Genomic DNA, 18,541 nt, shown 5'->3' with positions numbered 1-18,541 from the left:
TAGATATAAGGAAAGGTAAAATGATTCAATATTTGAGATAGATTTAGAAAAAGTTAGATTAGAGTTAGATAAAGAGTATTATTTTTCTTAAGAGGATTATCAGTAACGTCTAATCAATTTCATTCAAGTGGAGTCTCGAGAGTGAAAAACAAACCCGTCACCTAGGAGATGACTAAACCACAATAAAAGTATTTTAGAATACCTGCACTTTCAAGCAGACCAAAAAAGAAATACATATAATCATGTAAACTCAGCTTCTTGCTATTTATTCTATTTATATATTAAAATATTTATTGAACTCAAACTGTTCTAAAACTAAAGTTATGGTCTTAGTAACCAAACTTTAAGGTGGGTTAAAAGTATTTTAGAATACCTGCACTTTCAAGCAGACCAAAAAAGAAATACATATAATCATGTAAACTCAGCTTCTTGCTATTTATTCATATTTATTCTATTTATATATTAAAATATTTATTGAACTCAAACTGTTCTAAAACTAAAGTTATGGTCTTAGTAACCAAACTTTAAGGTGGGTTACATTAAGTAGTAAACAAACTGTGTAAATCATTACTAATAAATGGCAGAAACAAACCAAATGCATGTAGCGGTAGGCGCCTTTTGCTGTAGAGATTTTCCATTTACTACATACAGTAGGCACTCTGATTCCATGTATGGGGCACATATATATTATTCAGATGAAACACAAACACAAGTAGACAAGACCTGTTTAGTTCAAAAGCTCACTTGCCACGGCAAGGCACAGATCAGGAGTGAGATGACGAGACAAGACAACAGACAATGTTAGTATTTGTTTTCTTTTTGTTGTTGTTTTTTTCTTAGCTGACAAAGACACACACATCACAAGGACATGAACACACAAAAAAAAACACTGATATGTCCTAAATGGTCAGGGAAATAGATAATCAACAGTGTAAATCATTACTAATAAATGGCTGACAATTTTTTTTTTTTTTTTTTTTTTTTTTTTATGTAGCAGGCCTTTTGCTGTAGAGATAATGACTATCCATATCCATATCCTATCCATACAGGGCCGGCATTCCTATCATCTTGTGATAGACTATGCAAGGCCTAATGGCTCTCCTGCCCGATGTCACCACCTCTGCTCCTGTTGCGAGCAGCATGGCCAGATCTGCCTCTTCGCTTCAGTCGGTGAGAGAATTTTAGCGCCTTCGGACTAGGCCTACTGTCATTCTCATTGCGACTCCCCACACTGCCTCTACGTTCCCCCTAACTGTCCTATGAGCACTTCGACCTCGTCTAACATACCCAGTGGCATTAGACAAAGGCTCCACCACGTTACTGTCGCCGCAATTGTGGAGAGGCACACGTTCAGAAGACAGAAGCTAGCGCTATGGATACCTCCAGCCTCGTTCGCCACACCACTAACACCCTGCTAACTTCCCGATGAACACTCCGAACCCGTGAAACATTATTCCTACCAGTGACATTGGGCAAACGATTCAACGTTTGTGCTTGGTGTAAGCATCTTGTCGAGTAAACTAGAGGGTTAAGTCAAGAAAACGTACAAATCCTTCGCAGCCGGTTGTGTTACATTTCTAAGTATGTACAGCTTCCTTTAATTTTTAGTTAAAACTATGCTCTTTAAGTTTATCGAACTACGTCAAGAAATAAAAGGCAATTGTCTATTGTATGTATATCTTATCACTCGGTTACAAGACAGACAGAAGAAACAATGAATTCTTAAGTAAAAACACACCTTTTTATTTGAAACTTATTTTAAAAACACTGTCTTTTGTGCCAACAGTAATTAAAAGAATCTTAAGTTCTAAGAACCAGCCAAAGACATCCAATAAACTGACCACTCTGCCAACATACACAAATGTGTATCTTAGAAAGGCAGTGCGAGGCTAGGTAACAATGTATGCCCTAATCATTAGGCTACCAATATATCAAACATGCCATATATCGTCTTATGTACTTAAAGGATAATTCCGGTGTGATTTTGACCTAAAGTGTGTTGAAACATGATACCGAGTGTGAATGTATGTCTCATAGCTCACCTCGGCTTGTCCCCTGCACTCAGAAATCTGGCGCTAGTTAGCCAATGCTACCAACAGTGTTTCGTTGTGGTGCCTCGGGCATCGGCCTAGCCATGCAAATAAATCACTGTTTTACACCATTTACGAGGCTCAAAGTAGCTCCATACTTCATTGGTAGACTTCCGAGGGCCTTGACATTTAAAACGAGACATGGAGAACTTTGAAAAAGCACTGGTAGTTTATTTACAAGACGATTTATACAGACAGTACCTTAAGGAATTTTACCGTTCGACGCCATCTTGAATTTAGTCACGATAAGTCGAGCGACGAGTACGAACGAACAGGTATAATAAGGGATCAGATTCCAAAAATAATTCCTTGGAAATGCATGAATTCCAGTTGGGGCTACTGGAAGCAACTGAATCCATGCATTTCCACTGAATTATGTTTGGAAGCCGAGGTGAGCTATGAGACATACGTTCACACTCGGTATCATGTTTCAACACACTTTAGGTCAATATCACACCGGAATTCTCCTTTAACATTGTGGTGAAAAATAAAGTACTTCTCAAGATTGTACATATGCTTCATTACACTGAAGCAGTTGAAAATATAAAATAAAGAGAGAGTCGGGCAGGCTCAAATAAGAATGTATAGCATGATAAAGAAAATGCTGAGCAAGGTTACCTGGTTAACTACCTATCAAGCTTGACTTCCTTACAGAACCTTTACAATTGAAAACTGACTTTAACAAAAAGCTGCCATTTTGACTGCACACACAAGCATTCCAAAAGGACCCTAAAAAAAAAAAAAGTAAAAAGATATCTAAATAAAGTTACCTCCATCATAACTGTTTAAGTGCTGCACAGTACTATGTTAATGTAAACAGCAATATCCATTATTTTCTTCCTGAGGATCACCTTTTGAATAGTCTGATCAAGGCTGCTTTTTGTGGAAATGGTCTGTGCGCTCGTGACATGTGACTTCAACGCACCTGGAGTTCTGAAAGTGCAAACGTACTGAGGATGGAGACAGGGCAACGGACTAGTGCGTCCTTGGTGGTGGCAGAACAGGTGGTGCTTCAGAAGACTGGGACTCTGTGTGTGTGTGTGTGTGTGTGTGGTGTGTGTGAAGAAGACAGGGACTCTCAAATCCTCACAGTTTCCAAACCTGCAAACAGACACAAAAAATACAGTTAAAATATTTTACATTCAATAATCCTGAAATAAGATAAAACACGAATTCAATAACCAAACACATCTTTGCAAAAAAAAAAAAAAAACTCTTACTGCAAGTCTGTGTAAAGTAACTTGTGAATGAAAACGCAGTCCTAGTATGTCCTGCTTACTATGCAATGGAATAATAAAATTAGAATGTAAGCATCTTTTGTAAAGTTTAGCCCCGTCTTTCTGGGACTGCTGCAAAATAGTCCTCTATATCAGTGGTTTTCAAAGTGGGGGCCTGGGGGACCGCGAGGGGGTGCCAGGGGGGCCTCAGCAAGTTGGAAGGAAAAATAAAAGCAACAAATAAATACATTTGAAAAATGTAAAATATACCTTTTACTATGAGGGTTGTTATACAATGCCATTATAATAATGTGAGGCATATCTGAACATTATATTTCCCATGATAATGACTGGGAATAATAGTAGAGTGATAGCTCTCATATAACAGAAAGCCCCAAATACAATTTTTACACACTGTATGCTCCATAGCGAAGTGCTTGTGGCTAAAATAATTATTAGGATTAGCTTAATGTATTTTTACATTTGCCGTATTATGTCGATGGGTTTAATAACACATCAAGGGGGTCCTTGGCCAGAACCTAGTGGTATTTGGGGAGCCTTGTCATGGAAAAGTTTGGGAACCCCTGCTCTATATGATCATAATACACTTACAGTGAAAGTACTGTTTGATTTGTAAGAGAAATAACTTTCCTTGCTGGAGATTAGATGTTTGACTTGCTAAAGTCATGCTAATATTACTGACACAACTTTTTGCAAACCTTCCTAATGTTAAATGTTGCTATAGAAATCGCAACCTCTCAAGAAATACATTCATTTAACATTTCGAATACTTTTAGTAGGCCTACACAAAGTAAACACTTCATATACCGAATAACATCGCTATGTTTCCAGAAAATTCTGAAATACAGTGCTATCATTAGTTAGTTGACGTTAGCGTTAGCATTAGCGTTAACGTAACGTCATGCCTCCCGCCACTTTAAGGTCACTATACTAAGATTTATTTAGCAACGTCGTTAAGGTAAACCAAATGTACACACGTTGTTACCAATGTCAATTAGTTCATTCTAAGAAGACTTTTAACACCGAAATTACTAAAATGCTTATATTTTCATTTGGTAGTGAGCTAAACGGGAAGCAAAGACTGTAAGCTTGGCTAATATATAATGGCAGATGTTAGCAAGTATTGAGCATTTGACGCGAAGCTCCGGTTAGGAAAATCTAATTTATTCTCTAACTACAACTTTACATAGCAATAGTTTCTGTTCAAACTATCCAATATAAGGTCACATCAGTGGACAAAGGGCAAAAGTAGTGGTGTCTCTTACCTTTACGCTTAACCAACAGCCAAAATTAGTAGCAGCACTGAAATTCAGCAGCCATTTCCATCCTTCGATTCGGCAAGAGAGGGAGAAGATTTGCGCATGCGCATTGACAAAGTACGGAATGTCAACTGTGTCAACGAAAACTGAAGAACGCAATTCAACACAACTTACTTTCCCATTTCTCTTGAACATCAGATGAAGAAAAATAATTCAACCCATGTTTAGAAGTGATATGAACTTTTCCTAGGTATATTTGTTCATTCAACATTGCATCCTGATTTCAGTTTACAAAGTTCTGTTTTTTACAGTGTGAAAATGTTCCGACTGAGCATATGCATGCAGCAGTTATTCCACCTTCTATCGCATTATCTGGGTGTGTTAGTCTAACTTAAATTCCATCTTGGGGCAGCCGTGGCCTACTGGTTAGCACTTCGGACCTGTAACTGGAGGGTTGCCGGTTCGAACCCCGACCAGTAGGCACGGCTGAAGTGCCCTTGAGCAAGGCACCTAACCCCTCACTGCTCCCCGAGCGCCGCTGTTGATGCAGGTGCACATAGGCATACCTTGGCAAATAATGGTCTAAAGTACTCATGTCATTCTATATTGATTTGCTTTTGAACACAATTTCACAACACCTGGTGCTAGGGCTCAGTTGTTTTTTAAGTCAGATCAAGTGACCTAGAGGGCTGAAATGTGGTCAGTTCAGAGATGCTTGTTATCCGGCAGAAAGAAAAAAAAATATTCTAGCCTCTGTGTCAGAACATCACACAGTCCTTATGGTTGTTTTCCAAGAAACTACAATGTCTCAGCTTTCCAAAGACGTCAATAATTTGATTATAGGCCAAACTAGGTGGGAACAGTGGCCTCTGAAGCAGACGCTGTGCAATTTCAGGCAAAAACTTTAATTTGGTATTTTAAAGTCAGGTTTTGGACCTATACAAAAAAAATTCCAAGTGTTACTATCAAACATATTGATAGTAGAGAAGCATCATAAATGTATGTATTGGAAAATCTTTTTTTCTCTCACAAATTTCATGTATTAAGAACCCCACATACTGATAATAACTGGTGTCATTGTGGAGAAGCTTTTTTCAGAAATGTTAATCTTAAAAAATAATTACCTAATGTGGAGCGAAGAACATTCACTGACTCTGGCAGTTCTATATATTTCATAATTGAAATGTTAATGTAAAAAAATTGTGAAGTTTTTATTATTGTTATTGGCAGGGGGGGTCATATTTATGCATTTTTTTTGTTTATTTTTTGCTTAATAAATGGTTTAACTAAGGATTCTGTTTCTTTGTCATTATTTCATTGTTGATATTTATTATGACCGCCACTAGTATAGGGATTGTCATATAGGGAGTTTTTTTTCTTTTCCTGTCATCTGTGTCCTGAATTTCTGGTCAACGATTGGCACACCGAAACACCGGGGCACATGAAACTTGGTGGTCATGTAGCCCCACTAGACTTTTACGGGAAAAGTGCGTCAAAAACACACACATTCTTCTTTGTTACATTGCTCCGCAACGCGAGATGAGACTACTATTGCATGACTGAGCAGAAGTGAGGCTACTATTGCATGACGGAGCAGAAGTGAAATGAGGCTTTCCAACGAGACTACGCACTTGTCTGTATGATCAAGATTTTTTTTTTTTTTAAATCATTAAATTGCGCTCAATGGTGTTTTATGCCCTACACGTCTTCTTCCAGGCAGCGCTGCCACCGTCAACTTAAAGGCACCTTATCCTAAACCTAACCTTAACCCATGCCCATAGCGCCTTCCAGGCAGCGCTGCCTTGAAGACAACGTTGGGGGCTTAAAACACCAAGAAACTCAAAGCGTATCATATTTACAGTCTATACTGCTCTGCGTTCACCTGTGAACCCATTACTCTTGTTTGAATTACTTGCGAACCCGTGACCGGAGAGATATGCCACGTTTGTCAGATGAAAGGGGAAACACAGAGCTATCAATTGATCCCAAGTACATCCTTCTGGGCTAGAAAATAGACAAAGTGACAACAAAATAATAATTTCATATAGCTTGACTTACCCATGTTTTTTGTGTTTTTGTGGCAAAGCATGTTCATAGTCCCCCAACTTTCTTGATATATGTGGTTTTAGAACATCTGTGATTTTAACTTGCATGGTAACTCTTCCAGGTATATCAGAACACCAAACTTTAATGCTGCAGAAGATTCATGGACATAATGATGAACTCAACCTGCAACATAAAGGACGTTTCTACCACTGCACAGTCTGCAGGAAGAGTTTCAGTGCCCTGAGTGAACTTGAGAAACATCAGCAAAACACACTGTTGACTTGAATTTAAAGCAGAACACTGCAAAAAGGCCTCATAAATGTCCGGAATGTGGAAAAGCATTTCCAACACAAACACGTCTTGAACTCCACATGAGAATGCACACTGGAGAGAAACCTCATAAATGTGCCCAGTGTGGAAAAGGTTTTTCACAAATTTCAAATCTTAAAACCCACATTCTAACACACACTGGAGAAAAGCCTCATGAATGTACCCAGTGTGGAAAAGGTTTTTTATACAGTTCAAGTCTTAAACGCCACATGCTTACACACACTAGAGAGAAGCAAAAGCCGAATACTAACAAAGGCATTCATCAGTCTGTCCAAAAGCTAACACACACTGGAGAAAAGCCTCATCAATGTGTCCAGTGTGAAAATGCATTTAAAACATCCTCAGAGCTTAAAACCCATATGCAAATACACACTGGAGAGAAGCCTTATCAATGTGTCCAGTGTGGAAAAACATTTCCAACACAAACACGTCTTAAAGTCCATATGAAAACACATACCAGAGATAAACCTTTTAAATGTGCCCAGTGTGGAAAAGGTTTTTCATACAGTTCAACTCTTAAAACCCATATGGTAACACACACTGGAGAGAAGCCTCATCAATGTGTCCAGTGTGAAAAAACATTTCCAACACGAACACGTCTTAAAGTCCATATGAAAACACATACCAGAGATAAACCTTTTAAATGTGCCCACTGTGGAAAAGGTTTTTCATACAGTTCAACTCTTAAAACCCATATGCTAATACACACTGGAGAGAAGCCTCATCAATGTGCTCAGTGTGGAAAAGCATTTATAAAGTCCTCCGATCTTAAACGCCACATGCTTACACACACTAGAGAGAAGCAAAAGCAGAATACTAACAAAGGCATTCATCAGTGTGTCCACATTCTAACACACACTGGAGACGAGCCTCATCAATGTGTCCAGTGTGGAAAAGCATTTAAAACATCCTCAGAGCTTAAAACCCATATGCAAATACACACTGGAGATGAGCCTCATCAATGTGTCCAGTGTGGAAAAGCATTTAAAACATCCTCAGAGCTTAAAACCCATATGCAAATACACACTGGAGAGACGCCTCATAAATCTGCCCAATGTGGAAAAGCTTTTACACAATTCTCCAGTGTTAAAAAGCACAGGCTAGTACACACTGGAGAGAAGCCTAATCAATGTAGACACTGTGGGAAAGCATTTAGAAGTTCTTCAATTCTTAAACGCCACATGCTAACACACAATGGAGAGAAGCCTCATAAATGTGCCCAGTGCGGAAAAGGTTTTTCACAAATTTCAAATCTTAAAACCCATATGTTAATACACACTGGAGAGAAGCCCCATAACTGTGTCCAGTGCGGAAAAGTTTTTTCACGATTTTCAACTCTTAAAAAACATATGCAAATACACACTGGAGAGAAGCCTCATCAATGTGCTCAGTGTGGAAAAGGTTTTTCACAAATTTTAAATCTTAAAACCCACATTCTAACACACACTGGAGAAAAGCCTCATAAATGTGTCCAGTGTGGAAATGCATTTAAAACATCCTCAGAGCTTAAAACCCATATGCAAATACACACTGGAGAGAAGCCTCATCAATGTGCCCAGTGTGGAAAATCATTTAGAAGGTCTTCAACTCTTAAACGCCACAGGCTAACACACACTGCGGAGAAGCCCAAGCAGAACACTAACAAAGCCACTCATCAGTGTGACCAGTGTGGACGTGTTTTTGCAAATCTGCGAAACCTTAAAAACCATATGTTAATACATACTGGAGAGAAGCCCCATAACTGTGTCCAGTGCGGAAAAGGTTTTTCACAAATTTCAAATCTTAAAACCCATATGTTAATACACACTGGAGAGAAGCCCCATAACTGTCTCCAGTGCGGAAAAGCATTTTCACGATTTTCAACTCTTAAAACCCACATGCTAATAATACACACTGGAGAGAAGCTTCATCAATGTGTCCAGTGCGGAAAAGCTTTTTCAGTATTTTCAATACTTAAACGCCACATGCTTACACACTCTGGAGAGAAGCCCCATAACTGTGTCCAGTGTGGAAAAGCTTTTTTTAAATTGTTATATCTTAAATCCCACATGCTAACACACACTGCTAAGAAGCTTCATAAATGTTTCCACTGTGGAATTTTTTTTTCACACGTTGAACATCTCAACACCCATATGCTTGTACACTCTGGAGAGACACCTCATAAATCTGTCCAGCGTGGAAATGCTTTTACACAAGTCTCCAGTGTTAAAAAGTGCAGGCTAGTACACACTGGAGAGAAGTCTCATCAATGTGCTCAGTGTGGAAAAGGTTTTCAAAAGTCCACAAATCTTAATCGCCACATGCTAACACACACTGGAGAGAAGCCCCATAAATGTGTCCAGTGTGGAAAAGGTTTTACACAAATGTCAAGTCTTAAAGTGCATATGCGAATACACACTGGTGAGAAGCCTCATAAATGTGTTCAGTGTGGGAAAGATTTCACACAAATTTCAAATCTTAATTCGCATATGCTGAGGCACACTGGAGAAAACCATATAGATGTGCATACTGTGGAAAAGCGTTTTCATTCCATGTGAGGCTCAAAGCCCATATGCAAACACACTCAGGAGAGAAGCCCCCGAATCTTCCAAATCCATTGTCACATCACACTCTGGAGAGAAGCCTCCAGAATCTTCCAAATCCATTGTGACATCACACTCTGGAGAGAAGCCTCCAGAATGTTCCAAATCTATTGTGACATCACACTCTGGAGAGAAGCCTCCAGAATGTTCTAAATCCATTGTAACAACACACTCTGGGGAGAAGCCTCCAGAATGTTCCAAATCAATTGTGACATCACATATAGGAGAAAAGCCTCATGACAAGGTCCAATGTGGAGAAAGACTTTCATGAGTTTCAAATCTTTGACACCACATGCTTGTGCACAGTCAGTACGTATACAGGCAGCTACAGCGCAACACTTTGGGGGCATGAACATGGGGGTGTAGTGCCATAGCTGCCTGGAAGATTTAACTGTTGGCTGCAGCGACTCAAGCCTGCTAAACCGTATAGACTATAAACAGTTATAGCTCGGCTAAGTGATTTGACCGGACTACTGTCCTTGTCCACGTATACATCCACTGGAGGGGAATCACTTTATTGACTGAAGCATGTATGTTTTACTCCACTGTGCTAGGTGGCAATATGCTCCCCTTATGTTCAAAAACATTCTATATTACCATATTTTCCGGACTATAAGTCACACTTTTTGTTCATAGTTTGGCTGGCCCTGCAACTTATAGTCAGGTGTGACTTATATACATAAATATATATATAATTTAACATGTTTTTAAATGTTAGTATGAATAGAAATGAACCCTACATGAAACATTACCGTCTACAGCTGCGAGTGAGCGCTCTAGGCTTGTGGAATGAGATCTGGAGCTTGGTGAGCTACAGGTCAAACATTTTTTTCGTACTTAAGCCCAAAAGTTAGAGGGGGTTCGGGGGTGTCACTACTGGTAAAATGTATTAAATATTGTTATGTATATGAACAAGTTCTGCACACTTTCAGTCAGAAATTAGAGCTTGCACTATGCTTAAAACATGTGCATAAATCCTCAAATTTATGGACCGGGACTCTATTTATAAATAAAAGCTGGCCCCCAAATAGCCCACAAGACGGGGTAATAATTTCTGACATTGTCTCGATTTAACTCAATGAAATAAGAGCTCTTCTTAATATTCTATATTGTTGGTTGGTTTAATACTGTTGCCAATGAAATGTTTTTGTCCTACACTGGGTCTCCAACACGTCAATCTCAAGCTACCAAACTAGACTACATTTAAGCACAATTGTTACCACAAGGCATTCCAGTCTACGATCCAGTCTAATAAAAACGTAAATCATGCATAATTAAAAAAATAAACTCAATTTAGGCTACCTTAGGCCTACGCAATGCAGTTTCCATTACAGCGCACATTCAATGTTGTAGACTGTTATTGACTGACACTCCCGCACACACATTATCAAAATCATATGCCGGACGCTTGAGGCTATAGTCTTTCTACATGGGTTTAGTTAATGATCGGGCTATAATAAGACCACACTTTAATAGTGGTTGGCGTAAACTGGGACATTTTAGCGTTCTGATAGGCTTTTGTTGAGACTCAGGACACGCAACTCAAAATGTTATTTTAAATGCTCATATTTTTCTCTTTCGAGCTCTCTCAGAGGTAGCCTGTCGAGCATTTTAATCTGCTGGCGGTTTGTCCCTCCATTGCATTGCATTGCATTCTCCACATTTTTAGCTACATTTCCATGTACCACAGCATCAGCATTTTTGTTCTGTGAATCCTTTGTAAATTGCTTTACAATTACTGTAGGGCCCTTCTCCTTCATCATCGCCCAGCTTGCTTGCCACCATGCAAGCCACCATGCAAGATGCAACCTATAGTCCTGTGCGCCTTATATATGTTTTTTACCCTCTTCATGAGGCATTTTTTGATTGATACGACTTATACTCCGGAGCGACTTATATTCCGGAAAATACAGTAGCTTGATTTGCTTGCTAGTTAGTGAACTTTTCATCATTAGTGCAACACAGTTAAGTAGTTGCAATTACTTGTTGAATGTTGTTGTATGACATTCTGGGGGATGTAAATTCCTTGTGATTATGTAACATTGTAGCATAAGGCTTATGTATTTATTTTTTTGCTAACCAAACTGAAAACGTTCCGACTGAGCGTATGCATGCAGCAGTTATTCCACCTTCTATCGCATTATCTGGGTGTGTTAGTCCAGCTAACTTAAATTCTGTCCTATTTCAGTCGGGCTAACATGTTAACATGCATTTAATCATTTTATCCAATATTAGTTGTGCAGATGTATAATCCATCTTATACACACCAATTGAATTGAAATAGATATATTTTTGTGTAATTATTCCATATTTAGTGTAGTCATTCTATATCAGAAACACTGACATACAATCCAAATGCAAGCATTAAACTTCAAAGTGTTACCTTTCATTTGAGACCAAGATTATGCTTCTACACATAGGGGTTCATAGGCAGTAAGCATTTGATTGTCAGTATGCATTTTGGATAACCAAAAGTCCTATGGGGAGTTTTCATAGGGCATTTTACAAAACACATGGGCATACCTTGGCAAATAATGGTCTAAAGTACTCATATGTCATTCTATATTGATTTACTTTTTAACACAGTTTCACAAGACCTGGTGCTAGGGCTCAGTTGTGTTTCTAAGTCAGATCAAGTGACCTAGAGGGGCGAAAAGTGGTCAGTTCAGAGATGCTTGTTATCCGGCAGAAAGAAAAAACAATATTCTAGCCTCTGTGTCAGAACATCACACAGTTATGGTTGTTTTCCAAGAAACTACAATGTCTCAGCTTTCCAAAGACGTCAATAATTTGATTATAGGCCAAACTAGGTGGGAACAGTGGCCTCTGAAGCAGACGCTGTGCAATTTCAGGCAAAAACTTTAATTTGGTATTTTAAAGTCAGGTTTTGGACCTATACAAAAAAAATTCCAAGTGTTACTATCAAACATATTGATAGTAGAGAAGCATCATAAATGTATGTATTGGAAAATCTTTTTTTCTCTCACAAATTTCATGTATTAAGAACCCCACATACTGATAATAACTGGTGTCATTGTGGAGAAGCTTTTTTCAGAAATGTTGAAATCTTTAGCTAAATAATTAGCTAATGTGGAGAGAAGAACATTCACTGACTCTGGCAGTTCTATATATTTCATAATTGAAATGTTAATGTAAAAAAATTGTGAAGTTTTTATTATTGTTATTGGCAGGGGGGGGTCATATTTATGCATTTTTTTGTTTATTTTTTGCTGAATAAATGGTTTAACTAAGGATTCTGTTTCTTTGTCATTATTTCATTGTTGATATTTATTATGACTGCCACTAGCGTAGGGATTGTCATACAGGGAGTTTTTTTTCTTTTCCTGTCATCTGTGTCCTGAATTTCTGGTCAACGATTGGCACACCGAAACACCGGGGCACATGAAACTTGGTGGTCATGTAGCCCCACTAGACTCTTACGGGAAAAGTGCGTCAAAAACACACACATTCTTCTTTGTTACATTGCTCCGCAACTGTTAGTTGCAGCGAGATGAGACTACTATTGCATGACGGAGCAGAAGTGAGGCTTTCCAACGAGACTACGCACTTGTCTGTACAATCAAGAATGCAATTTTGTTTTTTAAATCATCAAATTGCACTCAATGATGTTTTATGCCCCCAACGTCGTCTTCTAGGCAGCGCTGCCACTGTCAACTTAAAGGCACCTTATCCTAAACCTAACCTTAACCCATGCCCATAGCGCCTTCCAGGCAGCGCTGCCTTGAAGACAACGTTGGGGGCTTAAAACACCAAGAAACTCAAAGCGCATTATATTTAAAGTCTATACTGCTCTGCATTCACCTGCGCACCCATTACTCTTGTTTGAATTACTTGCGAACCTGTGACCGGAGAGATATGCCACGTATGTCAGATGAAAGGGGAAACACAAAGCTATCAATTGATACCAAGTACATCCTTCTGGGCTATAAAATAGACAGTGACAACAAAATAATAATTTCATATAGCTTGACTTGCCCATGTTTTTTGTGTTTTTGTGGCAAAGCATGTTCATAGTCCCCCGACTTTCTTGATATATGGGGTTTTAGAACATCTGTGATTTTAACTTGCATGGTAACTCTTCCAGGTATATCAGAACACCAAACTTTAATGCTGCAGAAGATCCATGGACAGAATGATGAACTCAACCTGCAACATAAAGGACGTTTCTACCACTGCACAGTCTGCAGGAAGAGTTTCAGCGCCCTGAGTGAACTTGAGAAACACCAGCAAACACACACTGTTGACTTGAGTCTAAAGCAGAACACTGCAAAAAGGCCTCAAAAATGTCCGGAATGTGGAAAAGCATTACCAACACGAACACGTCTTGAACTCCACATGAGAATGCACACTGGAGAGAAACCTCATAAATGTGCCCAGTGTGGAAAAGGTTTTTCACAAATTTCAAATCTTAAAACCCACATTCTAACACACACTGGAGATAAGCCTCTTGAATGTACCCAGTGTGGAAAAGGTTTTTTATACAGTTCAAATCTTAAACGCCACATGCTTACACACACTAGAGAAAAGCCTCATCAATGTGTCCAGTGTGGAAATGCATTTAAAACATCCTCAGAGCTTAAAACCCATATGGAAATACACACTGGAGAAAAGCCTCATAAATGTACCCAGTGTGGAAAAACATTTCCAACACGAACACGTCTTAAAGTCCATATGAAAACACATACCAGAGATAAACCTTTTAAATGTGCCCAGTGTGGAAAAGGTTTTTCATACAGTTCAACTCTTAAAACCCATATGGTAACACACACTGGAGAGAAGCCTCATCAATGTGTCCAGTGTGGAAAAACATTTCCAACACGAACACGTCTTAAAGTCCATATGAAGACACATACCAGAGATAAACCTTTTAAATGTGCCCAGTGTGGAAAAGGTTTTTCATACAGTTCAACTTTTAAAACCCATATGCTAATGCACACTGGAGAGAAGCCTCATCAATGTGCTCAGTGTGGAAAAGCATTTATAAAGTCCTCTGATCTTAAACGCCACATGCTTACACACACTAGAGAGAAGCAAAAGCAGAATACTAACAAAGGCATTCATCAGTGTGTCCACATTCTAACACACACTGGAGACAAGCCTCATCAATGTGTCCAGTGTGGAAAAGCATTTAAAACATCCTCAGAGCTTAAAACCCATATGCAAATACACACTGGAGAGACGCCTCATCAATGTGCCCAGTGTGGAAAAGCATTTAGAAGGTCTTCAACTCTTAAACGCCACATGCTAACACACACTGCGAAGAAGCCCAAGCAGAACACTAACAAAGCCACTCATCAGTGTGACCAGTGTGGACATGTTTTTGCCAATCTGCGAAACCTTAAAAACCACATGTTAATACACACTGGAGAGAAGCCCCATAACTGTGTCCAGTGCGGAAAAGGTTTTTCACAAATTTCAAATCTTAAAAGCCATATGCGCACACACACTGGAGAGAAGCCCCATAACTGTGTCCAGTGCGGAAAAGCTTTTTCACAATTTTCATCCCTTAAAACCCACATGCTAATAATACACACTGGAGAGAAGCTTCATCAATGTGTCCAATGCGGAAAAGCTTTTTCATACAGTTCAAATCTTAAATCCCACATGCTAACACACACTGCTAAGAAGCTTCATAAATGTTTCCACTGTGGAATTTTTTTTTCAGACGTTGAACATCTCAGCACCCATATGCTAGCACACTCTGGAGAGACGCCTCATAAATCTGTCCAGCGTGGAAATGCTTTTACACAAGTCTCCAGTGTTAAAAAGCGCAGGCTAGTACACACTGGAGAGAAGTCTCATCAATGTGCTCAGTGTGGAAAAGGTTTTCAAAAGTCCACAAATCTTAATCGCCACATGCTAATACACACTGGAGAGAAGCCCCATAAATGTGTCCAGTGTGGAAAAGGTTTTACACAAATGTCAAGTCTTAAAGTGCATATGCGAATACACACTGGAGAGAAGCCTCATCAATGTGTCCAGTGTGGGAAAGATTTCACACGAATTTCAAATCTTAATTCGCATATGCTGATGCACACTGGAGAGAAACCATATAAATGTGCATACTGCGGAAAAGCTTTTTCATTCCATGTGAGGCTCAAAGCCCATATGCAAACACACTCAGGAGAGAACCCTCCAGAATGTTTCAAATCCATTGTGACATCACACTCTGGAGAGAAGCCTCCAGAATGTTCCAAATCCATTGTGACATCACATATAGGAGAGAAGTGTGGAGAAAGACTTTGAGTTTGAAATCTTTGACACGACGTGTCTGTGCACAGGCAGCTACAGCGCAACACTCTGGGGGCATGAACATAGGGGTGTAGTGCCATAGCTGCCTGGAAGATCAAACTGTTGGCTGCAGCGTCTCAAGCTAGGTAAAACTGTATGGACTGTAAACAGTATTAGCTCGGCTAGGTGATTTGACCGGACTGTCCTTGTCCAAGTATACATCCACTGAAGAGGAATTGTTTTGTTGACTGAAGTATGTATGTCTTACTCCACTGTGTTAGGTGGAGATATTCTCCCCTCATGTTCACAAACAGCAAAACATTCCATATTAGCTTGATTAGCTTGCTAATTAGTGAACTTTTCATCATTAGTGCAGCACAGTTAAGTAGTTTCAATTACTTCTTGAACATTGTTGTATGGACATTCTGGGAGATGTAAATTCATGTATGAGAAGGAGCAACTTGTGATTATGTAGCGGTGTAGCATAAGGCTTAGGTATTTTAGCTTGCTAACCAAACTAAAAATGTTCTGACTAAGCGTACTGTATGCATGCAGGAGTTATTCCACTTTCTATTGCATTATCTGGGTGGGTTAGTCCAGCTAACTTAGATTTTGTCCTATTTCAGACGGGCTACATGTTAACATGCATTTAAAAGGTCAGGTTTTGGACCTACACAATAAGTAGTTTTTTTTACAAGTGTTATATAAACATATTGAGGGTAGAGAAGCATCATAAATGTATGTATTGGAAAATCTTTTTTTCCGTCACAAATTTCATACAGTAAAAACCCCACATACAGTACTGGTGTCTATTGTGGAGAAGCTTTTTTCAGAAATGTTTGAATCTTAAAAACCCATTTGCTAATGTGGACTAGAAAGAAGAACATGAACACTCGCTGACATTTCAGAAGTAAAATGTTTGTATTTAAGTTTGCAAAACATTTTAAGTTTTTATTATTGTAATTGGGAGGGGTTGTCATATTTGTGTATTTCTTTATTTTTTTGCTTAAAATAAATGGTTTAACTAAGGATTCTGTTTCTCAGTCGTTCTTTCTTTGTTGAAATATATTATTATTTATATTATTATTGATATTATTTTGCTTAATATAGGTGTTTGAAATTATTGTTCACTAATAAAGTAGTGTTAATATACTGTAAGCTACTTTGGACAAAAGCCTCAACCAAATGTACTACAGTATTGGAAAGCCCCGTGGATGTAGAGGTTCCAAAAGACAAGAAAGTCAGATCAGTGGTATTGTTACAATATAGATATAGTTCACCAGTGGTATTGTTACAATATAGATATAGTTCACCAGCGCTATTGTTACAATATAGATATAATTCACCAGTGGTATTGTTACAATATAGATATAGTTCACATAGTCAGCGGTATTGTACAATCTAGATATAGTTCACCAGTGGTATTGTTACAATATAGATATAGTTCACCTAGTCAGCGGTATTGTACAATATAGATATAATTCACCAACGTGGTTGTGCCCCCAAAACCCAAATAAGGAAGCGGGTGCCGATTGCGCAGCCTGAGTCTCGTCGTAAGCAAGCGGGCTAGTTGAATGGCCTACTCCAGGGGGATATTCTATCAACCTCGCTAATGAAGGCGGCGCTTGACAGAAATAGCCTGGCTTGAACTAGTGTAGACTTTCACTTGGGGCTGAAGCCGTTCCATTAACTCAAGTTAGCGGCATCTTGGCCTCGTTTATTCAAGCGAGGTTTAAGTCAGCTTCATCTCTGCTCGTGCACGAGGTAGAACAGTAGACCAAAACAGTAGATTGACGAAAAGAGGATATATGTCGTAAAATTAAGACAATAGGCTACTAGACGATTTCTGTTCGATTTGGCAAGCGCCATCTACAGGATTTTCATCGAAAGTCATCAAATTTAACATCGAGAGAAAAAAATAGACTGCCTACAGAAATTGGAGAATAACGAAAGCATAGGCCTACATTTAAAACAGCAATGCTAATGGTTTGAAATCAATTGCGAGTTTGATTGGCTTCACTGTTGAACACATAGACTATAGGCTACAGTCTATGCTTGAACAAAACGAGTGAATGAATAAATAGTATAAACTCAAAAACAACTTATAGATATGCATATGGATATTCAAAACTATATATAGCCTAGCTTAGGCCTACATTCTTAGATTAAAAGAGTTCACTCCAAATTATTGTCTAGGTGTAGGTGGTCATAAAAAGTTCAAGTGTTTGAAATAAAATGATCTGAAATGCAATGGCTTTCAATTTAATTTATGCCTGGTATTTAATCTGTGTAGCACACAGTTGATTTGACATTCATGAACAATCGTCGACACATGAAGAAGTTTTAATTATTAGCTGCCTAGGCTACAGAATTATCCTTTGGCTTGCATCAGATATAATATAGCCATAATATAGCCCACTGGCAAAGCTGTCACTGAACAGCCTACCAAATGTGCATGACCCTTTATCAGCAGTAGACATATGTCTTTCATCAAAGATTATAACTAAAAATGCCATTTTCAAGGTGATAAACTATGTAGCCTTATTATTTCGTATGGGAAGCGAACCTGCGAACACGCAAGAATGTAATTCCTTTACTATGCCATCTCGCTGCATGTTACACCACCACCGAACGTAAGTGACGCTGAGTAGCAAGAACCACACGCATGTGAAGTTAAAACATTTTTAATCGCATAATCTTCATACATTCTTTGGAGCTAGTGAATGTGTAAATCCATGCTTGTT

General features: G+C 38.8%; 3 protein-coding genes across 3 annotated transcripts in view; 2 read left to right on the top strand and 1 right to left on the bottom strand.

Moving 5' to 3' along the window:
- LOC125297354 (zinc finger protein 664-like) overlaps nt 1-6,987 on the top strand; it is a 28,983-nt gene extending 21,996 nt beyond the window's left edge. Inside the window, exon 4 of the transcript XR_007194004.1 lies at nt 6,755-6,987. The gene's annotated coding sequence lies outside the window, so the exon portion shown is untranslated. The remainder of the gene's footprint in view (nt 1-6,754) is intronic.
- LOC125297365 (zinc finger protein 239-like) overlaps nt 2,779-18,541 on the bottom strand; it is a 58,129-nt gene continuing 42,366 nt past the window's right edge. Inside the window, exon 3 of the mRNA XM_048247703.1 lies at nt 2,779-3,191. Coding sequence (XP_048103660.1) covers nt 3,169-3,191 — 23 coding nt within the window. The 3' untranslated portion in view covers nt 2,779-3,168. The remainder of the gene's footprint in view (nt 3,192-18,541) is intronic.
- Nucleotides 13,504-16,759, top strand: LOC125297275 (zinc finger protein 208-like). The gene has a single exon (XM_048247542.1). The coding sequence runs from the start codon at nt 13,635-13,637 to the stop codon at nt 15,810-15,812; it is 2,178 nt and encodes a 725-aa protein (XP_048103499.1). The 5' UTR covers nt 13,504-13,634; the 3' UTR covers nt 15,813-16,759.

The sequence above is a fragment of the Alosa alosa genome, chromosome 7 (assembly GCF_017589495.1).
Source record: "Alosa alosa isolate M-15738 ecotype Scorff River chromosome 7, AALO_Geno_1.1, whole genome shotgun sequence".
NCBI lineage: Eukaryota > Metazoa > Chordata > Actinopteri > Clupeiformes > Clupeidae > Alosa > Alosa alosa.
The sequence above is the reverse complement of the archived record's forward strand: the minus strand, read 5'-3'. Positions and strand labels throughout refer to the sequence as shown.